At 36.7% G+C, this 27,527-nt stretch overlaps 1 protein-coding gene across 1 annotated transcript in view; it reads right to left on the bottom strand.

The window, feature by feature from the left end:
- Positions 1 to 27,519, bottom strand: part of RASA1 (RAS p21 protein activator 1) — a 110,297-nt gene extending 82,778 nt beyond the window's left edge. The window contains 1 exon segment of the mRNA XM_077770970.1: positions 26,697 to 27,519. Within this exon segment, the coding sequence (XP_077627096.1) occupies positions 26,697 to 27,199 (503 nt within the window). The 5' untranslated portion in view covers positions 27,200 to 27,519.
- Between the last annotated feature and the right edge of the window lie 8 nt (positions 27,520 to 27,527).

Raw genomic sequence — 27,527 nt, 5'->3', positions numbered from 1 at the left:
AGGAATATTAGAGATAAAAAACACAGTAACAGAAATGATGACTGCCTTTGATGGACTCATTAGTAGGTTGGAAATGATAGGAAACAATTAATGAACCTGATATGACAATAGAAACTTCCATAACTGAAAAGCTAAAAGAAAATGCCTGAAAGAACAGAACATCCAAGAACTGTGAGACAATTACAAAAGATATAATACATATTTAATAGAAATAACGGAAGAGAAGAGAAAGAAAAGCAATACTTAAACAATAATGATGATGAATTTTCCCGAATCAATGTCAGATACCAAAGATCCAGGAAACTCAAAGATACCAAGCAAGATAAATGCCAGAAGAAGTACACCTAGCCATATCATATCATATTCAAACTTCAGAAAATCAAATACTTCAAAGATTTTATGAAAATCTTGAAAGAGGCCAGAGGAGAAAACACACCTTACCTACAGAGAGGCAAAGATAAAAAATTAAATCCAACTTCTCAGAAACCACGCAAGAAACAAGACTGAAATGAAATATCTGAAGTACTGACAGAAACCACCAACCTAGCATTCTATACCCTGTGAAACTATCCCTCAAAAGCACAGGAAAAAATACTTCTCAAACAAAACTTAAGGGAACTGGCTGCAAGTAGATCTGCTTTGCAAGAAATGTTAAAAAGAAGTTCTTCAGAGAGAAATCTGCTTGGGATTCTGTCTCTGCCCCTCCCTCCCTCTCTCTCTCTTGCAAAATATATAAATGAACATTTAAAAAAATCGTGGGATGGAGCAAACCAATCTTTAGAGGGAAATTTATAGCACTAAATCCATAAATTAGAAAAGATCTAAAATCAATATCCTAAGCTTCAACTTTCAGAAACCAGAAAAAGAACAAATTAAATCCAAAGCAACTATAAGAAAAGTAATAAAAATTAGAGCAAAACTCAGTATTTTGAAATTGAAAACAAAACATCAACAGAAAAAATTCAGTCAAATAAGAAATCCAACAAATTTTTGGATTTCTGACAAAATTCAACACCTCTTAATGATATGACAAACCTCTCAAAAATCTAGAAATACCGGGGAACTTCCTTGGTAAAAATCTTAAAACTTTAAACAATTATAGAAAAAAACTGCAATTGACATCATAAATGGCAAGAAACTTGAAGTTTTCCCATTAAGATTAAGAATAAGGCAAGGATATCTCCTCTAACCATGTCTTTCATCATACTGGAAAAGTCTTAACACATTACACTAAAGAAGGAAATAAAAGGCATAGAATTAGGAAGAAACGAATAAAACTGTCATTGTCCTCAGATGACATTGTTTTCTGTATAGAAAATCCAAAAGAATCAGTAAAAAAAACTGTAATAAGACATTACATAAAGACTGCAAGCTACAAGGTTAATATACAAAAGCCAAAAGCTTTCCCATTACTAGCTATGAACAAATGGAATTTGAAATTTAAACCACATCACCATTTATTTTAGCACCCAAAAAAGAAAGACTCAGCTGTAAATCTAACAAAATAAAATATGTGTAATATCTACTTATATGAGGAACACTACAAAACTCTGATGAACAAAATCAAACAGCTAAGTAAATGGAGAGACTATCTCCAAGTCTACGGAGAGGAAGACTCAATACTGTCAAGATGTCATATCTTCCCAACCAGAAGATTGTTATATTCTTGAGTATATTTTAAGCAATCCAAATCAAAACCCCAGCAAATTATTTTGTAAAAATTAAGTTGTTAATTCTAAAATTTATATGGAGAGGCAAAATACCCAGAATAGCCTACTCAATATTAAAGAAGAAAAAACTTAGAGAAGTGACATTACTTAACTTCAAGATTTATGGCAAAACAACAGTAATAAAAACAAGGTGTTCTTGGTGAAAAGATAGATCAAGTGAACAGAACAGAGAGCCCAATAACAGACCCACATAAATACAGTCAACAGGTCTTAGACAAAGGAGCAAAGACAATACACAGAAAAGACAGTCTTTTAACAAACTGTGTTAGAACTGTATATTCAAATACAAAAAAAAAATCTACAGACCTTAAATCCTTAACGAAAATTCAAAATAGATCACAGATGCAAATGTAAAATTCAAAACTATAAAGCTCCTAGAAGATAATGTACTAAAAAAACCTAGATGACCATGGGTATGGTGAAGATTTTTTTAAATAAAACACCAAAGGCATAATTCAGAAAAGGAATAATATCTAAGCTAGACTTGATTAAAATTCAAACCTTCTGCTGTGTGAAAAACAATGTCAAGAGAATGCTAGACACAGACTGAAAGGAAAGTATTCGCAAAATACAAATCTAAGCAAAAGACTGACACCTATTAGAATGGCCAAAGTCCAGGGGTGCCTGAGTGACTCAGTCAGTTAAGCGTCCAACTTCAGCCCAAGTCATGATCTTGTGGGTTTGTGAGTTTGACCCCATGCTGGGCTCTGTGCAGACAGCTCTAAGCCTAGAGCCTGCTTCAGATTCTCTGTCTCCCTCTCTCTCCTCTCCTCCCCTCTCTCTCTCTCTCAAAAATAAACATTTACAAAGAATGCCCAAAATCCAAAATGCTGACACAAAATGCTGGTGAGGATGCAGAACAACACAAACCTTCACTCATTGCAGGTAGAAATGTAAAATGGTGCATTTTTGGAAAACACTTCGGAGGTTTCTTAATAATTATCCTCTTATCATATAATCTAAGCAACTGAATTTCTTGATATTTTCCCAAATGAACTAAAAACTTATGGTTCATATGAAATTGTGCAACAGATGTTTATAGCAGTTTTACTGATTCCAAAGCTTGGGCACAACCAAGACACCCTTCATTCATATGGGAATGGATAAATAGAATGAGGTATATCCAGACAATGGAATAATATTCAGCACTAAAGACAAATAAGCTATCAAACAATGAAAAACATATAGGAAACTTAAATACATATTACTAAGTCTAAGAAGCCAAACTAAAAAGATTACAAACTATGACAGATTCCAACTCTATGACATTTTGGCAAAGGCAAAACTATGGAAATAGTAAAAAGATTGCCAAAATTTGGAGGGTGGAGTGAAGAGCAAGGGATGATTAGGTTGAACACAGGATTTTTAGGGTACTGAAACTATTCTTTCTGATACTACAGTGGTGGAAACATATCACTTTACACTTGTTAAAACCCATAAGATGCACAGCACCAAGAGTGATTCTTAATGTAAACGATGAACTTTGGGTGATAATGATGTGTTAATTTAGGTTTGTTGACTGTAACAAATGTACCACCATGATGTACATCATCACCATTTACCGACAGTGAGAAATATTGTACATGTGTAGAGACAAGGATATGAGATGCTTCTGTACCTCCTGTTCAATTTTGCCTTTAACTTAAAATTGCTCTGAAAAATAAGTTGATTAGTTAAAAAAAAAAAAGAGAGACAGAGAGAGAGTTGAAAAAATAACACTCCTCTAAGCTTACCTATGATCATTCACCATCTTACTCACACAGCACTTCTATTAATTATTCATCACCTTTAACCAATAAAATCATTGCCTTTTCAGATATGCACCCCCCTCCCTGCCGGGCTCTTGTTTTGACAAGGTCACTGTAAAAACATATGAAACAAAAGGAAGTGAGGCAGAATAAACATGGCTGCCAAGACAGTTCATGACATAGCAACAGGCAGGGTCTGCAACTCAAATTCAAGTTAGTTAGGTTTGAAGAGTTGAGGGGCGCCTGGGTGGCTTAGTCGGTTAAGCGTCCGACTTTCGCTTGGGTCATGATCTCACGGTTCGTGGGTTCGAGCCCCGCGTCGGGCTCTGTACTGACTGCCAGTTCAGAGCCTGGAGCCTGTTTCAGTCTGTGACTCCCTCTCTCTCTGACCCTCCCTTGCTCACGCTGTCTCTCTCTCTCTCTCCTAAAAATAAAAATGAAAAAAAAAAAAGAGTTGACTAGAGGGAGGCCTGAGTAACTCAGTCAGTTAAGCTTCTGGCTTCGGATCAGGTCATGATCTCACGGTTTTTGAGTTCAAGACCCACGCTGGGCTCTGGGTTGGCAGCTCAGAACCTGGAGCCTCCTTTAGATTCTGTGTTTCCCCCTCTCTGTTCCTCTCATGCTCATGCTCTGTCTCTCTGTCTCTCAATAATAAATAAAAACATTAAAAAAATTTTAAAAGAGTTGATTAGACTCAAGGTTGTCAATGTATTCTAACAAAACTCACAAATGACTAATATAGAAACCACAGTAATTTTTCTATTAACAACAAAAATACAGATCTCTCTTCCCAACTTACCTTGCCCCAGAAAGCCTGTTAAGTGAAAACCCAAACTTTAATCACAAGGTGGTATAATGAAGTCTGCCAACGAGGAAATTTCAAAGAAATATTAAATAGGGGAAAAAAAAAAACCCTCACCATTCTACAATACCATTACAACAGAGTATTACGTGATTCAGGTAAAAGTCATCAAGGAATATTATGGGGCGCCTGGGTGGCTTAGTCGGTTAAGCTTCTAACTTTCGCTTGGGTCATGATCTCGCAGTTCGTGGGTTCAAGCCCCGCGTTGGGCTCTGTGCTGACTGCCAGCTCAGAGTCAGCTCAGAGCCTATTTCAGAGTCTGTATCTCCCTCTCTCTCTGACCCTCCCCTGCTCACGCTGTCTCCCTCTCTCTCTGACCCTCCCCTGCTCACGCTGTCTCCCTCTCTCTCTGACCCTCCCCTGCTCACGCTGTCTCCCTCTCTCTCTGACCCTCCCCTGCTCACGCTGTCTCTCTCTCTCTCTCCTAGAAATAAATAAAAATTTTTTAAAAATGAATACTAAAAGAACTGGGTATATTTTATTAATTACTTTTTTTTACTGGCAAAATCCGGTGAGATCCACCCTAACCCGAGTTCAAACTTCTATACATTGTCAATAGGACAAGTGACATCATATGCCCCTGAATACAATGCACAGAAGTCACGACTTATGAATTATTTCTGCCAAGAATGGTTAACCTGAATCTAATTATGAAGCAACAAATACAAAGTGAGACACATTCTCCAAAGCAACTGTCCTGGACTCTTCAACAGTATCAATGCCATTAAAAAAAAAAAAAAAGTTGGGAGAACTGTTCTAGATTAAAGGAAACTAAAGAGACATAACAAATGCAATTCATTACAATAAAATTAGCAGATATCAAAAACATTATAAGAACAACTGCAGACACCTAAATATGAATATTAATGCTAAAGTCACTATATTTGGCTATGTAGGCCACTGTCCTTATTCTTAGAAACTACATGATGAAGTATTTTAGAGTGAAGGGATGTGATCTCTGCAAGTAACTTACAAATAGTTCAGTAGAAAAGTACATGGATAAAGGCAAATGGATAAGTGAAACATGGCAAAATATAAAGGTAAATATATATGGTTACCTAGTACACTGCTCTTAGAAATTTTTTACAGATATGAAATTTTTCAAAATAAAAATTTGTAGAGGATGCTGCTTATTTGGCACAAAATCTAGACAAAAGGATATAGATAATTCATACATTTAATAAAAGTATTTACATAATAAAAAAATAATTGCACCAGAAACAAGCAAGTTTTATCCTTGGGCTTAAAAAAGCCTACTCCCGGGACACCTGAGTGGCTCAGTTGGTTAAGCATCCGACTTCAGCTCAGGTCACGTTCTCCCTGTTCGTGGGTTTGAGCCCCGCGTCAGGCTTNAGGGATGAGCACTGGGTGTTATGTGGAAACTAATTTGACAATAAACTATTTGTAAAAAAAATAAATAAATAAAAACAAAAAAGAGAAAGAAATAAAACATTTGAAAAAGATTTTTTAAATAATAAAAAATAAAAAAGCCTACTCCCCTGAATGGAGATGATCAATGACAAGATTAACCTTAATATGGCTCCATTTTCTATGAGCCCATTATGACTGCTAGGTCTTTCTAACCAGAATGCATCTTTTATTCATCCTGTGTTAATTTAATCAAGATACCGCAGTTTAATTCTTTGAGAAAACATTTCTTCCCAAATTTGTTTGATGAAACCATTGTTGTCACTGCTTAAGAAACCTTTATTTTTGTTATGATACACCACTTTCAGTAATGTTCCAGCTATATTCAGAAGAATGAATAAGAGTTTGTCACAATATCAAGAGAGAGAAAAAGGCACCCCAGCCAGGAGACATGATAAATGGAGAGAAAAAATATCAGGTCAAGTTTAAGGAATAAACAGTATAGTATTGATGAAATATATAAAATCAGAGAACAGGGTAAGATGGTGTTGTATGTCATACTAAAGTCAGCTTTAATTTTATGTATGTATGTATGTCCTCAACCTGCAGGTCTCAAACTATTGGGTCAAGAATCAATTTTGTAGGTCCAATCAGCACTTTTTTAAGTGAAAAAGATGAGAACAGAATAGCAAATAGAGTGCATCACAGGTAGCAAGGGTAAATTTTTTTCATTCAACTTTTGTTTCTATTATAAATGTCTGTTTACATGTGAGTATATGGTCACAGATGTAAAACATCTATTCTTTTTGGTGAGTCATGGTCAAAATGAGAATGGAAAGTCACTACTCTCCAGATGATATAGACTCATGGAAGGAAAGGTTTCAAGAAAAAAACATGGTAAAATCTGTTTTTACAAAATCAGACTGGCAATTAATACAAAGCAGCCTTTCATGCTAATGCGAGTCTCCAATTAAATTCAGTTACCCTCTACCATTATGTTTATGTAGAACAGAAGAGCATTAAAAAGAAAATAGGATGCATCCTAAGTAGTAATTAAAAAGGGTATATTTCATGCATTTTGGTTTCATTGTTTTGTAGTTTCACATACAGATAAATTCTGTATCACAATGTAGAATGAATTTCTTAATTTTTACTTGGATGAAATAAAAAGAATTCTGGAAGTTACTGATAAAAAAAAGTGATTAATTGGCAGAGAAAGAGATCAGGGACAAGGAGAAAATTAGCAAAGTACTCCAATAGGAGAAAAGAGAAAATGAGGGTTTGAAGCCACAGGAGATTTAAAAAAGAAAAAAAAATAGGTTTGGAAGCAACATAGGAGGTAGAAAAGAACAATCTTCATAAATGTTTAGATAGGAGTAGGAGGAATAAAAGAAAGCCCAAATGATTGAAATCTTAAAAAAGGAACAACTGTTTTGAGAAGTGGAACAGGATTCCTCTCTGGATTTCACACTACCATGCACAAGCTCCTTAGCATGGCATTTAAAGCATATCACGAGAGGTCTGCAAACTGTTATATCTCAATTTTTCTTCACTGCACTCACTCACAGGCCTTTTCACTAGGTAAATAATACCATTTCCATAAATATTAATATTACGTTGTTAAAAGGTATTAATGACTCCACAGCACTCTTAAGATTCTATATGATTTCAGATACTATAGTGTTAAATGTTCTTTTATCACATCACATAGGTTCCTTAAAAAAAAAAAAGATCAAAATAAAAATACTAGGTATTTTCTATTCACTTTAAAAATTACATCAAGGGCAATACAAATCAAAACCACACTGAGATACCACCTCACACCTGTCAGAATGGCTAACATAAGCAACAACAGATGTTGGCGAGGATGTGGAGAAAGAGCATCTCTTTTGCACTGCTGGTGGGAATGGTGCAGCCACTCTGCACTGGTACAGCCACTCTGGAAAACAGTATGGAGGTTCCTCACAAAATTAAAAACAGAATTACCCTACAACCCAGTAACTGCACTGCTAGGTATTTATCCAAGGGATACTGGTATGCTGTTTAGAAGGGACACATGCACCCCAATGTTTATAGCCTCGCTATTGACAATGGGCAAAGTATGGAAAGAGCCCAAATGTCCATCAATGGATGAATAAAGAGCAATGGATGAATAAAGAGGATGTGGTGTATATATATACAAGGGAGTTTTACCCAGCAATCAAAAAGGCTGAAATCTTGCCATTGGCAACTACGTGGATGGAACGAGAGAGCATTGTGCTAAGCAAAATTAGTCAGAGAAAGACAAATACCATATGACTTCACTCATATGAGGACCTTAAAATACAAAACAGATGTACATAAGGGAAGGGAAGCAAAAATAATATAAAAACAGGGAGGGAGACAAAACATAAGAGACTATTAAATATAGAGAACAAAGAGAGGGTTGCTGGAGGGACTGTAGGAGGGGGGATGGGCTAAATGAGTAAGGGGCTTAAGGATCTACTCTGCAATCATTGTTGGACCATATGCTAACTAACTTGGATGTAAATTATCAAAAAAAATTATTACATAAAAGAAAAAAATAAAATTACATCAAGGGGTGCCTGGGTGGCTCAACTGGTTAAGCATCCATCTCTTGGTTTTGGCTCAGGTCATGATCTCACGGTTCATGAGTTCAAGCCTTGCATAGAACTCTGTGCTGACAGTGCAGAGCCTGCTTGGGATTCTCTCTCTCCATCTCTCTCTCTCTCCAAACAAATAAAACTTTTAAAAAAGTTTTTTAAATAAAACTATATCAAAAATGGTTTCATATGAAAACATTGAGGATGATATTCAGGAATTTTAGTATTAACTAAAGGATCAATCTCTTGTCAGTGTGAGATTTATGTTCCCTTCTCCTGAATTTCAAGAGAAATTTATGTAATGGCTAAAAAAGAAAAACCACCAAATCATAGTTAACTGACTTTAATTGCCAGCAATGACAAATAGACACAACTCATACAGGATACCAAAGAACTACAGTTTGAACTGCACAGGTCAATTTATATGCAAATTCTTTTCAATAAGTATAGAACAGTGCTGTAAATATATTTTCTCTTCCTTATGATTTTCTTAGTAATGTTTTCTCTAGCTTACTTTGCTTAAGAACATAGTATAAAATATATATAACATACAAAATATGTGTTAATGTACTGTTTATGTTATTAGTAAGGTTTCCAGTCAACAGTAGGCTATCAGTAATTAAGTTTTAGGGGAGCCAAAAGTTATTTATACACCAGTTTGATATGCAGGGAGTCGGTGCCCCAACTTCCATACTGTTCCAAAGTCAACCATACTGAAGACGATTTTAAATTCTATTTCTCTTACCACCAATCAAAAGCATTACTATGTCCCATAAATAAGTAAGTACAGTAGCAATTCCACTCTAGATATCTGGATTAATTTTCTTAGCTAAGAACTAAAAGGCAGTAAAATATTGCTTAAGCTTTCATACAGTCACTATTTAACCCAGTGATTAGGAATTTCCTCTGAATTCATGCTTAAACAGCTATACTAAAACTCAACTGATACAGATAAACAACCAAGGTCACTGTATGTATATAATGAGTGACCTTATAGTCACTTAAGTGAAAATAACATGAGGAAGACTTTCTTTTCAGTTGTTCAAGAAATAAAGCTAACAAGGATCTGCTTTTTAAAAAACAACACTGTTCTTGAAAGGAGATACAAACCTATAAAGGAAAAAAAGGCCTATCATTGCTTTGCATTGAAATTTAAGGAGGTATTCATGTATTTAAATATCCATGTGAAAGCATTAACAGAGGTATCAAAACTCTTTTCTCTACTACCTAAGATAATCTTTCAAAATATATGTATGTATCTAAACTCAAATATGTATAAACATAAATGGTGAACTTCTAAAACATTATTCAAAATATTTTAAGAATATTATAAATGTACTGATGATTCCACCTCAAAGAAGTTCATTCTCCTACTGAAACAATTTCTCTTAGGGGCACTTGGGTGGCTCAGTGAGTTGCATGTCTCTGACTTCAGCTAGGGTCATTATCTCACCGTTTGTGTTCAAGCTAGCAATGGGCTTGCTGCTGTCAGGGCAAAACCCACTTCAGATCCTCTGTCCCCCTCACTCTAGACCTCCTCCATTTGTGTTCTCTCAAAAATAAATAAAACATTAAAAAAGAAAGAAAGAAACAATCTATCTTACCTGGTCTAAAAAAAATCAACACAACAGAGTGTTTCATAGTAGTTTAAAGTACAGATCTAGGGGTCAAAAGCTTGGCTTGAATCATTTGATAGCTTTGTGACCTGAGAAAGTTATCTAAAACTCTTACTTCACTTTCTTCATATATCTATATTTTATATAGATNTGTGTGTGTGTGTGTGTGTGTGTATGTGTATATATATATATATATATACAGCTCAGAGCCTGGAGCCTGTTTCAGATTCTGTCTTCTCCCTCTGCCCCATCTCTCTCTGTCTCAAAAATAAATAAATGTTAAAAAAAAATTTTTTTTAATTAATAATGGACAGAATGTCCAACAATCAAAAATCACCATCATACCAAGAACCAATAAAATCACTACTGGAAAGAGAAAAAGACAATCAACAAATGCCAACATTGATATGAATTACATATTAGAATTATCTAACAAAGATCTGAAAGTAGCCATCATCAAAACTCTTCATCAATTAAAATTCTCTTGAAAAGGACTAAAAAAATAGGCAACCTAAGCTAAGAAATAGAACTTATAAAAAATACAATTAGAAATAATATAACTGAAAACTATAATAAGAAAAAAAACTTACTGGATGGGCTCTAAAATAGGAAACAATCAGATCAATTTACCAAATCTGAACAAGAGAAAAATGACTGAATATAAACTAACAAAGACTCAAAGATCTATGAAGCAATTAATGAAATATACCTCTCCCTATCACTGGAGTACCATAAAGAGAAAAAAGAGGGTAGAATTGAAAATGTATCCATAAAAATGATGGCTGAATACTTCCAACTTTCAAGAAAAACAAAAACCTACAGATTCAAGTGAGAACCCCAAACAGGTAACTCAGAAATTACATCTGGCCACATCATCATTTCACATTTGAAAATAAAGAAAACATCTTGGAAGCAACCACAAAGAAAGGATGCAGTACCTATAAGGGAACATGAATTCATATAATAAATTTTTTCATCTGAAACCACAAAGGTCAGACAATAGTAACAAAAAGTTTTTCAAGTGCTCAAGGAAAAGAACTGTCAACCACGAATTCTATATCTGACAAAACTATCTTTCAGAAATGAAGGGGAAATAAAGACATAAGCAGGCAAAGGAACACTAAATTTGTCATTAACAATGTATCTTTCAAGAACAGCTAAGGAATTTCTTTTAATTGATCAAAGGAATCTTGGAACACTAGAAAAAAGAAAGAACAATGGGGAAAACAAGAATATCAGTAAAGACTATGGATTCAATAGATTACCCTTCTACTCAAGCAGTTTTAAAATCATAGTTGATGGATGAAATAAGTTAGAGCCTCATCAAAATTTTAAAAACTTCAGTACATCAAAAGACTCTATCAACAGAGCACAAAGGCAACTCACAGAATGGAAGAAAATATCTGCAAACCATTTATCTGAAAAAGGAATGATATCTAGAACATATAAACAATTCCTGTATTTCAACAAAAAAAAACAAATTGATTAAAAAATGGACAAAGGACTTAAACAGACATATCTCCAAATAAGATATTATAAATGGCTAATACACACATGAAAAGATGCTGATTTATTAGGGAAATACAAGTCAAAATCACAGTGAGATAGTACATTATGGACAGTTACTATGAAGAAGAAGGAGGAGGAGGAGAAAGTGGGGAAGGAAGGAAAAGGAAGGGAAGGAGAAGGAGAAAGGAACAGAAAATTACAAGTAATGGTGAAAATGTGGAGCAACTGGAATCCTTGTGCACTGCTGGTGGAACTGTAAAAACGGTGCAGACACTACCACGGATGGTATGACAACTCTGTAATAACTTAACACAGCATTAACATATGATCCAGCAATTCCACTTCTAGGTACACAGCCAAAATGAAAGCAGGGACTTGAAAAGCTATTTGTGCACCGTGTTCAAAGAGCATCACTCACAAGAGCAAAAAGGTAAAAGTAACCCAAGTAAGTGTCCATTAACAGGTAAATGCATAAACAAAATGTGGGAGAAGACTAGAACAGTATTCAGCCTTAAAAGGAAAATTCCAATAAATGTTACAACACAGATAAATCTTGAAAACTTTTATGAAGTGAAATAAGTCAATCATAAAAAAATACTGTATGACTCCACTTACATGAAGTACCTAGAATAATCCATTCACAAAAACAAAGTAAAATGGTGGATGCCAGGAGTTGGGAGAGATGGAAATGGCAAGTCAGTCGGTATTTAATTAGTACAGAGTTTAAGCTGGGCAAGACGGAAAAATTCTAAAGATGGATGGCTAACAGCTGCACAACAAAGTAAATGTACTTTATGCCACAGAACGGTTTACTTAAAAATGATTAAAATGGTGAATTTTAGGTCATGTATATTTTAGCACAAGAGAAAAATATATTCATGCCATCTGATCAGTACTCAATGAACAAACAGTTAAAACAATGATATTTACAAAATGAGAGGGTAAAGATGAATCTAAATGGAGAAGTACTTTCCACACTCCACTCAAACTGATAAACTGTGTATACCAATAGACTTCAGTAAGCTACATACCAATATTTTAATATCCAGTACAACCACTAAGAAAACTCTACAAAGTGATATATTTGAAAATTATTACAAATACATCAGGATGAAACAATAACAAATGTTCAAGTAACCCATAAAAAGAAGACAGAAACAGAGAAATGAGAGAGAAAAAACAAGAAATGAATACAAAATGGCAGAAGCCCTAACGGCAAATGACATATCTGATAAAGGGTTAATATCTAAAATATGTAAAGAACTTATAAAACTCAAGATCCAAAAAATAATACAATTAAAAATGGATAGAAGATATAAAGAGCCATTTCTCCAAAAAGAACACCTAGATGGCCAACACACACATGAAAAAATGTTCATAATCACCACCAGGGAAATGAATAGCAAAACTACAATGAGGTATCACCTCGTACCTGTCAGAATGGCTAACACATGAAAAAATAGGTGCTAGTGAGGATGTAGAGAAAAAGGAACACTCCTGCACTGTTGGTGGGAATGCAAACAGGTGCAGCCACTGTAGAAAACAGTATAGAGGTTCCTCAGAAAATTAAAAATAAAACTACAATCCAGCAATCATACTACTGGGTATTTACCCAAAGAATATAAAAACACTAATTTGAAGGGATACATGCAACCTTACCTTATAAGCAGCATTATTTACAGTAGCCAAGACACTGAAGCAGCCCAAGTGTCCACTGACTGATGAATGGATAAAGAAAATGTGGTATTTATATGTCTAAAATATTATGCAGCCACAAAAAAAAAAATCTTGCCATTTGCAATGATATGGATGGAGCCGAGAGTATTATACTAAGCAAAATAAGTCAGTCAGAGAAAGACAAACACCATATGATTTCAATCATATGTGGAATTTAAGAAACAAAACAAACAAAAAAGGAATAAAAGAGGGAGAGCCAAAGCATGAAAAAGACTCTTACTAATAGAGAACAAACTGATAGTTACTAGAGGCGAAGGGGAGTAGGGGGTAGGGTTAAATAGGTAATAGGAATTCAGGAGAGCACTGCACTTTTAAGTGAGGAGTACTGAGTGATGTATGGTATTGTTGAATCACTATACTGTACACATGAAATTAACTGTATGTTAACTAACTGGAATTAAAGTAAAAACTTAAGGGGCGCCTTGGGTGGCTTAGTCGGTTAAGCATCCGACTTCGGCTCAGGTCATAATCTCGCGGTCCGTGGGTTCAAGCCCTGCCTTGGGTTCTGTGCTGAGAGTGCAGAGCCTGGAGCCCGCTTCAGATTCTGTGTCTCCCTCTCTCTGATCCTCCCCAGCTTGTGCCCTGTCTCTCTCTGCCTCAAAAATAAATAAACGTTAAAAAAAAAACTTAAAAAAATAAGTCCTCGTATCAATAATTACTCTACATGTAATAGTTAAAATACACCAAACAAATATTGGCAGTGTGGACTTAAGAAAAAAATAACCCAGGCGGCTTTTTATAAGTAGGCTGTTTATAATTAACTCACTTAAAATTTTAGACATGATAAAGTATGAGAAAAGATGCATGTAAGCAAAATAAAAGCAGGTGTAGCTATATCATCAACATTAGATGATAAATTTTTCTTTTCAAAAAAATTTCAATGCTTATTTATTTTTGAGAGACAGAGCACAAGGCAGGGAGGGGCAGAGAGAGAGAGAGAGAGAAATACAGAATCTGAAGCAGGCTCCAGACTCTGAACTGTCACCACAGAGCCCAACAGGAGGCTCAAACCCACCAACTGTGAGATCATGACCTGAGCTGAAATCAGAGGGATGCTTAGCCAATTGAGCCACTCAGGCACCACTCATTATAAGATAAACTTTAAAGCAAGAGCAATTGCTAAGAACAAAAGAACCTGTTATAATGATAAAGGATGGATCCATCAGGAATACATAACAATCCTAAATGATACACACAAAACACAATACATGAAGAACTGATAGACGGGAAAAGAGAAATAGACTAATTATAGTTGGAAACTTCAAGATTCCCCTCTCAGAGACCCACAGAAATCCCAAACAGAAAATCAAACGACATACATAGAAGACTTCATCAAAAAACAGCCAAATGTGTTTTTAGTTTTTTTTTTTTCAAACATCCACAGAACACTCACCAAAACAGACCATATCCTGGTCCATGAAACAAACTTCAACAAATTTTAAGCATTGAAAATGTACAAAAATGTTCTCTGACCATAATGGACTCTAACTAGAAATGAGTAACAAAAAGACAACCAGTAAATCTCAAAATACTTGGAAATTGGGGCGCCTGGGTGGCTCAGTCAGTTAAGCGTCCGACTTCAGCTCAGGTCATGGTCTCATTGTCCGTGGGTTCGAGCCCTGCGTCGGGCTCTGTGCTGACAGCTAGCTCAGAGCCTAGAGTCTGTCTTCGGATTCGGTGTCTCCCTCTCTCTCTCTGGCCTCCCCTGCTCATACCGTCTCTATCTGTCTCTCAAAAATAAATAAAACATTTTTAAAAATGTTTTAAATACTTTGAAATTAAACTAACACACTTCCAACAACGCATGGATCAAAGTCTTTAAGTAAATTAAAAAAGAAACACAAAACTGAATAAAAAAAGAAAAAACAACATAGACACAAAATCAAAAGATGTGTGATACAACTAAAGCAGTGTCAAGAGGTAAAAAGGTATATTACATGAGCTTATTACATGAGAAAAAAGGTCTCAAATCAATAATCTTAAATCCCTATCCTAAAATCCTTAAAAAAAAGAAAAATAAAGTGTTGAATACCTTATGTAATTTTTGAATACTATGCTGAAAGTGAAAAAAAGAATGGTTCTAAGGGTACAGAATTCTTTTAAGTGTATCAGTTGCGGTTGTTTACCCTTATGACTGACTGCGTGGCTCACTGGGAGCTATGACTCACTGCTGCTGCCCAGGATCAGGAGAAAGAAACCTACCATGTATGGCTAAGCCGAGGAAAAGATCAAAATTCCAAGTATGGTTTCTACTGAATGTGTATCATTTTCACACCATCATAAACTCGAAAAATCTTAAGTCAGGGACCATTTGTATTATCAGAATTCAACCAAGTATTATGTATAATCCTATAATTATTAAAAAATGAATTCATAATTTTAAATTTCAAAAACAAAATTGCAGGCTGTGATGTTTTTCACCAGAGAATTCTACCAAATATTTAAAGAATACCAATACTTCACAAATTCTTCTAAAGATGAGAAAAGGAAGAAAAGTGTCCTAGCTCATTCTGTGATGCCAGAATTACCCATATACTGAAACAAGACAAAGATATCACTAGCTGGAAACCATTATCTCTCATGTCTTAGACACAAAAATTCTCAACAAATCAACAACCTAAATTCAGCAATATTTGAAAACATTACACATCATAACCACATGCAATTTATTCCAGGTATACACGGCTGGTTCAACATTAAAACAAACAAAAAAATCAGTGTAGTCTCCAATATCAACGATCTAAAGAAAAAAATCCTATCATATAAACTGACTCAGAAAAAGAATCTAACAAAATCCAGCATCCATTAGTAATAAAAATTCTCAGTAAACTAGGCAGACAGGTAACCTACCTTGACTTGATAGAATACCCAACTACCCCCAAATAAACCTATACTTAACATCATATTGGGGTGCCTGGGTGGCTCAATCAGTCAAGTGTCAGGTCATGATCTCTTGGTTCACAAGTCCTAGCCCATCATCAGGCTCTGTGCTGACAGCTCAGAGCCTAGAGCCTGCTTCGGATTCTAGGTCTCCCTCTCTCTCTGCCCCTCCCCAACTTGTGCTCTTGTCTCTCTTTCTAAAAAATAAACAAACCTTTTTTTAAAAACATACTTAACGGTGAAATACTAAATGCTTTTCACCTAAGACAAGGAACAAAGCAAGTATATTTGCTCTTACCACTCCTAGTCAATACAGAACTGTAAGCTCTTGCCACTACAAGAAGACAAGAAATGAAAGACAAACAGATGAGAAAGAAAGCTGTCCCCATTTGCAGTTGGCATGTCTATATAGAAAATTCCAAGAAATCTATAAAAAAAAAAAAAGCCTCTAAAAACTACAAGGTAATTTTAGCAAGGTCAAAGAATGCAGGACTAAAGCAAAAATCAATCCTATTTCTATGAATTAATAATGAACATGTGGAAACTGAAATAAAAAGCATAACAATATTCACAAAATTGCTACAGAGAAAACAAAAATATTTATAATTAAGTATAAATTTAACAATAAGTATACAATAGGATTTGATATACCAAAAGCTACAAAACACTGATTAAAGAAATCAAAGAAGACTTCAAAGAATGAAGGCATGTCAATATAGCAAAGATGTCAATTCTCCCCAAAATGATCTATAGGTTTAATACAATTCCTTTGAAAGCTTCGAGCAAGGTTTTTGTACAAGAGTGGACAAGCTTTGGTCCAAATATAAACAAGCCTGTTCTAAATTTTTTATGTAAAGAAACGGGTCTTAGAATAACTAAACCATACTGAAAAGTAAAAGGAACCACTCTACTTATTATTAAGGTTTACTACACAGCCCTAGTAACCAAGAGTGTGATATTAGCAAATACAGACAAGTAAATGAACAGAACTCAACAGAGAACTCAGTAGTAAAGCCACATATATATGACCAATTGATTTTTAACAAAAGTGCAAAAGCAATTCAATAAAGGAAGGATATTTACCTTTTCAACAAATGATGCTGGAGCAACTGGATATCCATAGGCAAAATAGGAACCTCAATTTAAACATCTTATCTTTTATAAAGATGAAATCAAAACAGATCACAGACTTAACATTAAATCATTAAACTAAAATCTTTTATAAAGCTATTATAGTAGAAAATCTTTGAGACCTAGGCTAGGTGAAGAGTTCTTACTTAGACCTGCCTCCAAAAGCACAACCTACAGAAGGAAATATTAATAAATTAACCCTCCTCAAAATTAAAAACTTCTGGAGCACCTGGGTGGCTCAGTTGGTTAAGCATCTGACTCTTGATTTCAGCTCAGATCATGTTCTCATGGTTTGGGAGTTTGAGGCTGATCAGCCTGTTTGGAATTCCCTCCCCTGCCTGCGCTCTCTCAAAATAAATAAACTTAAAAAAAAATGAAAAACTTTTGCTCATAGAAATACCTTATTAAAAGGGGGGAAAAAAAGACAAGCTACTGAATGGAACAAAGTATCTGCACATAGCAGACAAATGACTAATATTCAGAATTCTCAAAATTCAACGATAAAACAATCGTATTGGAAATTGGGCAAAAGACATGAACAAACATTTCACCTAACAGGATAGAGAGATAGCAAATTAGCATATGAAAAGATTTTCAACATCCTCAGCCATTAAAGAAATACAAATTACAACCACTGCACCCAAGTGGTTCAGTTGGTTAAGCATCAGACTTGGCTTAGGTCATGATCTCATGGTTCCTGAGTTGAAGCCCCACATCAGGCTCTCTGCTGTCAGCAGGGAGCCCTCCCCAACCACCCTTGCTTCAGACCCTCCATGCACACACTCTCAAAAATAAACCAAAAAACAAATAAACAAAAAAAAACCACCATGAGATCACTAAACACCTACGAGAATAGCTAAAATAAAAAATTATGACCATATCAAATGCTGGTGAGGATACAAAAAATCTGGATCATTCCTACATTGCTGGTGAGAATGTAAATGGATACAACCACTCTAGAAAATAGATTGGCAGTTTCTAATAAAACTGAACGTGCAATTACCACACAATCCTGCCAACTGCACTCTTGGGCATCTATCTGACAAAAACGAAAACTTTTGTTCATATGACAACATAAACACAAATGTTTATGGCAGCTTTTTTTCCCCCTAACAATCAAAACTGGAAATAATCCAAATGTTCTCCAATGGGTGAATAGCTAAACTGTCCTACATCCATACCATTAAATACTCCTCAGCAAATAAAAAGGGACAAAGTATTGATACATGCAACAACGTGAATGAATCTTGAGAGAATTATGTTGAATAACAAATGCTAATCATCAAAGGTCACATGCTATATGATTGCATCTGTACAATGGAGTTTTTTGTGTTTTGTTTCACAACATTTCTGAAATGACAAAATGAAAAACAGATTAATGGCTGCCAGGAGTTAGAGATGAGGAAGAGGAGGAAGGAGGTGAGTTTGGTTATAAAAAGAATACTGGTGGTGATGTAACTGTTCTATTTACTGTGGTGATGGCTACACAAATCTATGTATGTGATAAAAGTGCACAGAACTAAATGCACACTAAACACATAAGACACACACGACAGTACGCAGAGCCAATGAGATCTGAATTAAATCAATGTCAATTTCCTAGTTGTCATACCAGATGTTGCCACTCAGAGAAAATGAGTGAAGGACACACACTTTTTATTATTTCTTACAACTAAATGTGAATCTACACAATTACCTCAAAATTAAAAGTTTAACTTAAAAATCTGAGAGATAAATCAACAGGTAGGTAGACAGACATGGATGGAAAAGAGATATGGTCTATTATAGAAGTGTCTTAGCTGTGAAGGCAGTCTAGTAGGTTGAACCTACAAGGAGACTTAGAAGAGCTGAGAGAGAGCTCTGTAGGTCTTTCGCTTAAGCTTCAGACAGATTTATAGGAGAAAGCAAATTTCAAAATAACATTGAGAGAGCTTCCTGTTGTTGAACACACGGAGGCGGGAAAGTGGCTTGAGGAGTGGCATACCTAATGAGAGCACAGAAGCTCCGTACCCTTTTCTATATACCTTGCCCCATGCTTCTCTTCCATTTGGCTGATCCTGAATTATATCTTTTGTAATAAACTGATAATCTAGCTTGATAAACATTGATCATGTATTTATCTTACTGACATCCAGACAAAATAATAAAAAAGATATGCACATATACATACATGAAAAAATAACAGTGAATAATACAACAATGAACACAGAGTGAATACAGAAATTTGGCTGGAGAAATGTCTCCTCCACAGGATTTTCCATGGCTACCACCCATGGTCATATATAGGATCTCTTCACACTATAATAATCAGACATGCATTTAAATAATTTTGCCATCTTTCAACACAAGTTAGACAAAAAAGGAGACAAAAATTACTAACACATAAAGAAGGTAAAGTATAAGAAAAGTTTTTCCTTCCTACAGTGAAAGATAGAAATAAAAAAATGAAGCAGCGTTACCTAGTGTATCATTATCAGATAGCGATATGGCCACCTGCGCTGCCATAACAAAATACCACAGACTGGATTACTTAAACAACAAAAATTTATTTTCTCACAGTTCTGGAGGCTGAGTCCAAGACTAAAGTGAAAGCAGAGGTGCTTTCTAATGAGGCTGCTCTCCCTGGCTTCAGACGGCCACCTTCTCATGATGAACTCACACGTTCGTTTCTCTGTGCATGTGCACTCCTGGTGTCTCTTCCTCTTCTTATAAAGTCCAAGAGGATTATGGACCCACCATTATAACCTAATTTAATCTTAATTACCTCTTTAAGGGCCTATACATAAACTGCTACATTGGGGGTTAGGTCTTCAACCCTATGAGTTTTAAGGGGACAGAATTCAGTCCATAATACCCAGTTACCAGCCAGCCCTGAAGTATATGTTTTATATGCGTGTGCATATATGTGTGTGTGTATTATACTTAATAGAAGGAGGCAAGGCAAAGGAAAAAGTATAGTATTTGCATTAGAATTCCGTCACTCAGTTTTGTGAACACTAAAAATGGGAATATCTATTCTCACTGCGTAGCAGCAAGAATTAAACAAAATAATCTCTGTAAAGTACCTAGCAAATGGTAAAGGACTAGTCAATCCTGGGCCTCTGCCTCCCCCCCACCCCAATTCATTATAAATATTACTCAAACCTAAACATATTTGAAAAATTATGGGAACTGGATTCTGTCCCAATTTTGCCACTACCTAGCTATGTGACCTTAACCAAACCACTCTACTTCTGCATATGGGCAGCCTGCCAGTCTGCTTCTGCATCTTGGCAAATCAGAGTTTCACCTATCAACAAAATACTATGCATCTATGAATACCACTTTGTATGGTTATAATATCAAATAACAATACTATAAAAACTAATCAAATTTTCTGTAAAACTCCAGTAAGAGGATTACGGAATTTCAACTTATTTTTCAGTAACTTTCATTCTTTAAACTCCTCCACAACTATCCCCTAATTCGAAAAATGTATCTATATAACACATCTGTAAGATTAATTTTATCATCTTATGTCTCTATCATTAATGCCGCATCTTTCCAGTAGATGGTATATTCTTTTATATTTCTGCCCCCTAAAATGTTCACTGTCTTACAAAAGTCACTTAATCACTGAAATGCCTAAAACCATACCCCAAATCCTGCTGACATATGATTAGACCCAGGGGGAAGTTTCCAGTAAATTATATCTGATGTTTCTAATTTAGCCCACAAGTGAAATGTATTGCAGGTGATTCAAGATGACACACCTACCATATATACACTGCACATTCAAACAATGAGCCATAACCAGCATCCATATCCATAATCTGGTTTTAAATTAAGATAATGGTGGTCAGAAACAAAATCTACTGTGAGGATATCTGATCATTTAATGAAAGACAATTTAGCATGTCAAGCCTAAGAGAAGAACTTCTAAGTACTTGTCCTTTCTCCCAGATCATCCCTCACCATTCCTATTCTAGTATTATCTGGGATTACATGTAAATGAAAACATACAAGGTAGGCTGTTAGTATGGTGCCCTCAACAAATCTCACCTCCTGGTACTGATGCAGTCCCACCCATACAAAATCTGAACTGGGTCATGTTTATTAGTACTGGCCACTGGAACATCAGTAAACACTGAAGAACACAGAGGCTTGGTAAGTGTTGGCACAGAGAGGCTTGTCCTCTTGAAATGCTGCCTCATGAAACCCAGCTGCCGTGCTGTGGAGAAGCTCAAGCTAATTAAGGGGGAAGGCTGCATGAGGAGGATACAAGGAGTGGGGGCAGTCATAGCCCCAGATATCCATCAGCTGTTCCAGCCATCCCGGCTGAGGCAGCATTAAGAAGCCTCCTTGGATATTATAGCCAACAAATGACACAAGCAGCAGTCCCCATCAAGCCTTGATCAACTTTAGAATCAAGAACAAATACACATTTAGTTTTGGAGTAAAGCAATATATAACTAAACCAACACATGTAAGCCAATTAGAACAGTTCTTGTTAGGTACTAAGCAACCAAGAAATGCCAGCAGTAATAACAGTTATTGTTAATAACTATTATAAATCCCCCTCAGCACTATCAAGGTATTATTTTGGGTATTAGAGCTGCTCTTAAAGGCATTCTTTCATCTCCCCTAAAGGCCAGTAAAGACTCAAGAGTAAAGCAACCAGAAAGGCCTACATTTTGCTTTCCCTTTCTTCTTCCTAATTTATAGATGTCCTTTTTCTTTTTATCTGTCAATAATGTCTGACTGGTTTCCCCCAAGTGCCTAATCAATGATCCAAACCAATTCTAGCCTGGGCTGTGCTCTGTATTCTCAATAACTACAGACACTTCTTTCAATCCCCTTCCAGACCACAGGTAAGTAATTAAGAGTTCAGTAGGACAGACTCTTCACTCAGGGTCAAAAGTTGATACTCATGTAACCACCAAGTCTTTTTTACCTGTTATAACCATTAGGCAAAAAGTGTGGGGACCAAAAAGGTCTTGTTTATAAAACAGGTAGCCGGGATACCATACTTGCTACTTTTCCTCAAAGACTTACCGACCCTCATTATATAAATTGCTTATTCTTTTAAAGCTCATGACCCTTTGCTCATACTTCACTAATGATATTTATCTTAATCTAACCTGAATCATAGTAGTTAGTTTACTTAACTTCCTACTAGATCTATAACTGCCTGGGAAGAAGGTTTTGAGAAAAAGACATCTAACCCTTTTTATTCTCCTTAAATTAAGCACCTACTACGCTGCTCTACTATTCATACAAATATTGTAAAAAATATCTGGGTCCTCATCAGCAACCACTCTGAACATAACTAATCTTTGCAATTCTCACCCCTATGTTTATTAAGAAATAATAACTCACCCACAGTTATAATGCAACTAGTGACAAAGTTAATAAACGCTACATGTCCTAACATTAACCTCTAATAATTATTTAGCTTAATTATGATTTTATTTTTGTAGAGCTAGTAAGATGTTTTTTAAGTAAGAAAAGAAAGGTATCACTTACATTCCTTATTTCCTTTTCCTTCAAGTTTCAGGCCTGAAAAGCCCAAATATTAGGTCCAGGGTAAGAGCTACACCATGTTCCAGGCAAATAATCCCAAAGGCAAAGAAAGCCTGGTACAGACTACAGCAAACTAGAGCTCAGAACTCACCTAAAAGGGGCAACCATTACTCAGCTCTAGCAATCTGCTCTCAAACAGGAACAGCAAGCAGGTAGACCCAAATCCTGTATTTTCCAAGTGTGCTAAATAAAAACTAAGACTTCTTAAATGTGACATCTTCCTATTTTTAAATGGTAGCAAATAATTACTAAATGTTCCAAATACACCATGAACAAGCAATATAGATCTGTGGACTGAATTCATTCCAAGGGCATCCTGCTACTGCAGGTGACAGTTTAAAATCTCTATGTGTAGGGGCACTGGGCGGTTCACTCAGTTAAGCATTCAACTCTTGATTTTGGCTCAGGTCATGAGTCATTAGATAGAGCCCTTCTTTAGGGCGCAAAGTCTGCTCAAGATTCTCTCTGTGTCTGTGGTGCCTGGGTGGCTCAGTCAGTTGAGGGTCTGACTTCAGCTCAGGTCATAATCTCACAGTTCACGAGTTCAAGCCCCAAGTCAGAGCTGACAGCTCAGAGCCCAGAGCCTGCTTCTAATTCTGTGTCCCCTTCGCTCTCTGCCCCTCCCCCCCACTCTCTCGCATGCCCATGTGCGCTCTCTCCCAAAAATAAGTAAACATTAAAAACATTTAAAATAAAAAAAAAGATTCTCCCTCTCCTTCTGTACTTTTCCTGCTGGCGTGTATGCACGCGCTCTCTCTCTCAAATATAAAATAAATGAAATGTAAAAAGTCTCTACATAACTGAAGGTGGACTAAGGGAACAATGCTCCTTTATTAACACCCCTCACCTCTAGAGAAGAGACAAAAAATAACCAAGGCCACTAAGAACAGGTCCATAAAATCAGAAGGCCTATCAGTAACAAACCCCTTTAACTTTTCTCTCTCAAAAAAGAAATCTGTTAGTTTTAGACACAGAACCTTCTATAGCATAAAAATACATATGAAGAATTTCTTTGCTTTTTAATTTTTTTTCTCAGAATTTGTGAAAAAGAAAATATTCAAATAAATGTAATAGTTAAAATTATACAAACTTCCCTGGCCCTAACCCAACTTATGTAAATGCTCAGTAACAAACATGCGACAATGATTCATCCTGCACACAGAAAAACAAGGTACAAAATACTAATGGCATTAATATATTTGCACTTGTCTACCTATATATTGTCATTTGATTCTCTTGTGACCAACAGCACCAAACTGGTTGGATACATGGTTGAATTCTGTGACTAGGGAACCCTAGTCTAACAAACTACTATGGACTCAAACCTATGACCTGAGCCTCCTTAATATCATGCTATCCAATAACTAAGTCACCAGTAAACAAATATCAATTAAGTCCAAGAACATTTCTTCAATACCTTTACATTTGACATTATTTAACCAAATCATTAAAACTTTCGGTTTCCATTTAAATACAGAAGTTTATAGAAAAGACCTGAACTTCCATCTCCAAACCTACTTAACCGGTTGGAAACCCTAAGGAGTCATAGTTCTTAGCGGCGCCTGGGTTACTCAGTTGGTTATGCATCCAACTTCAGCTCATGAACCCAGTTTGAGTTGGAACCCTGCAAAGGGCTGTCTGCTTTCAGCACAGAGCCTACTTCGGATCCTCTGACCCCCTCTCTCTATGCCTCTCTCTCTCTCTCAAAAATAGATAAACGTAAAAAAAAGTCATAATTTTTAATATAATTAATCATGGTAGATAGGCCTTTGGAGCGCATACCATTCTCTAAAGTAACAATTAGTGAGGGAGTCCCTGTACCAATACAATTAGTAGGCAATTTAATGACAATAAAATTTTATTACTGTTATTTAGGGATACTACTTATTGAACACTTACTATGTGCCAGGTACTATGCTGCATACTCTGGGTTCTAATTAAACCTTAAAAATCGACCATATGAGGAAGGTAACATTATTATCCCCATTTTACACGTGGGGAAACTGACCTTTCCAAGATCACACAGCTATAAGTGGAAGAGTCAGGATTCCAACCCAAATCTTGTCTAACTTCAGAATTTGCATGCTTAACCACTACACTGTATTGCCTCCAGTGACTCTGAGTTGATATCTAAGGTAAAGAAAAGAGAGAAATTTGTACTTCTCAGTAACAAATTTGAAAAACATTCTAGAAATGGAGGATATCTTTTAGAACACTTCTCATATACTCATACAAATATTATTTTTATTCCCAAATACATACAAATAATGATGGACATCTCACACAATGGACTTCTCACAAACACAAATTTTCCTAAGTACTCATTCATGTTTACTATTATCAATTTAATGGGAATACTGTATTTTCTCCCCAATTTTGCTATGAAGCTAAAACTGTTCTACAAATTTTTTTTTTAAATATTTAGAATACACTAAATATGCCTAATACAATTCAGTTATGGACACGAACATAAGGCTATTCTTTCAGTATGCAAAGTTGCACTCTATTATAACTGCAGTACTGAACAATGTAGAGGGCAATGAAATATTTGATTCTTTCAAAAAGGTTTGAAGATCTACAGTGCTATAAAATTCAAATTTGTCACACTTCCAGAACACCTTCAGAAGTCTATAAAACAAAGACATAACGTGATAAGTTGTAATAAAACCAGACAAAAAATTTAAATTCTTACTGAATACAGAAACACAATACTGCTATATCGTAGCTGACATAAATAATGCTAATTTTACTTTTCCACTTTAAGTACCGAAAGATGTAGCCTGAAGTCAAAAATGGATTAGTATTACAGAATCTTTTTCTAATTCATTTTTTAAGTCCCTTCTAAATCCGCCAAAGCTTATCCAAAGCAAACAAACCTTTCAATTGTCCATAGTGATGTCAACATGTGAACCAAATCTTTTCTTCTCTGATACACCAAGGTTGTCAAAATTCTAAAGGTCAGTTAATACTTATGTGAGGGATTTTTAAAAAGTTTTGCCATCTTTAACCACTTTGTATTTATTACCATCAAGATTTTCCTCTCATCAAAAAAAAGATTTTCCTCTCATCAAGGTCCACCTTTATAAATACATACCTATGTTCATTTATGAAGGGAACAAGAAAGGGAAAGTACTCACTATGTGAAAAAGCCCTATGTACGCTGCAATACACCGTCAAAACTAATTGTCAAATAGAACACTGCACTGGCCACCAACCAAGTGTTGAAGGGACGCACACTATTAATTTTCTTTCACTTCAAAATTGTACTTACAAAGTCTCGACTATAAAAGATTACACTAATAATAAATGGGAGCTCTCTGGCATAAGTTACAGATATTGTTGGAAGGCAGGCCCTTAAACACAGCTGTGGTTAGTTCACTGATCCCCTTTCCTTTCTTGCTGACCCACATCTTCAGAAGAGATCTGAAGACTTTTCTGCATCGCTATGCTTTCAATTGGCATAAATACGGATTTGCAGTGCCACAGAAACAAAGCATTCTGACCAATGGATGTTTCGAGTGGTATCAGTACAATAGTCATTCAAATACTTGTATACTGAAAGCTTCTGACGAATAATCTGGCTTCAACTGGGAATACACATACAGGTTAATACAAACTACGACTGCCCTGGCAACTGCAAGCTCAGCTGAATCCCAGGACGCCACCTCAATTTGGAAGGGGCAGAACAATATCCGGTTCTCAATGGATACACATTTTTCCCATGCTCCTCATCTTAAAAACTTTACATCTTCCCTGAGTAACAATAAGTATACAAAGACGCCAGGGAGTATGCCCGTAGGGAAGATGAGTTATCAAATTAAATTCCTACGCGCGGAACCTGAAGCTTCAAAACTTTTCAGAACAAATCACAGCCGAAAGAACCAGGTAGGTCTCCCCACTTTTTTCCAGGAGCCAGCTCCCCCAGTCCCTGAACAGCTGTCTTGACTTACTGGTTAGTTGGAGGGGCAGTCAACGGGATGGCGACCTCTTCTTCCTCGTATTCTGGTCCGTCCAGAGAGTCACCTTCGTCCACCGTTCCCAGGCCTGCGCCCAAAGGGGGCAGCTGAGGAGGCGGCGGCAGAGGAGGGAAACCGCCGCCGGCCCCGAAGGTCTCAGCAGGCAACGAAGTGGTCCCCTTGGCGAGACCCATCTCTCCTCCAGGTCCGCCGGCGGCGGCGGCGGCACCAGCCCTGCCAGCNCCCCCTCCCCCCAATGCCCCTGCCCCAGACCCTGCTCCCAGGAACCCTGAGCCCAAAGCGGCTCCGCCCGCCAGAGTCCCGGCCACTCCGGCCTCCGCCAGCCCAGGATAGGGTACGGCGGTCACAGGCAGGGCCGCGGATATCTTCACCCTACATACTGCCGGATAGGCACTCGAGCCCGCGGCCGCGCCGCCTCCTGCTGCCCCGGCGGTCACCGGGCCGCCCTCCTCACTGCCGGCCTCGGCCGCCATCATGTTGAAGCCCGCTCTACTGTGCCCTACCCAGCTCGCCCGGGAGCCCCGGGGGCCACGAGGCCCGGGCTCCGAGCCGCCCCACCCAGGCGCGTCCCCCCGTCAGCTCCCCAGGCGGAGGAAACAACAACAAAAGGAGTGAGGCCGCCGCCGCGCCCCCTCCTCGGGCCACAGCCCAGGCTCCGGAGCTGCCCGGGTTACGGGAAGCGAAGTGGGCAAAAAACTCAACGCCTGCACAAACGCCGCCCCGAACCTTCACCTTACACACCCACACTCACGCACACACACATGCACAGAAGTGAAAAACTTCCTGGCTGCACTAAAGAGGATT

The sequence above is a fragment of the Crocuta crocuta genome, unplaced genomic scaffold (assembly GCF_008692635.1).
Source record: "Crocuta crocuta isolate KB4526 unplaced genomic scaffold, BGI_CrCroc_1.0 scaffold196, whole genome shotgun sequence".
Classification (NCBI taxonomy): domain Eukaryota; kingdom Metazoa; phylum Chordata; class Mammalia; order Carnivora; family Hyaenidae; genus Crocuta; species Crocuta crocuta.
Note: the sequence above shows the minus strand (reverse complement) of the source record. Positions and strands in the feature narration are given on the sequence as shown.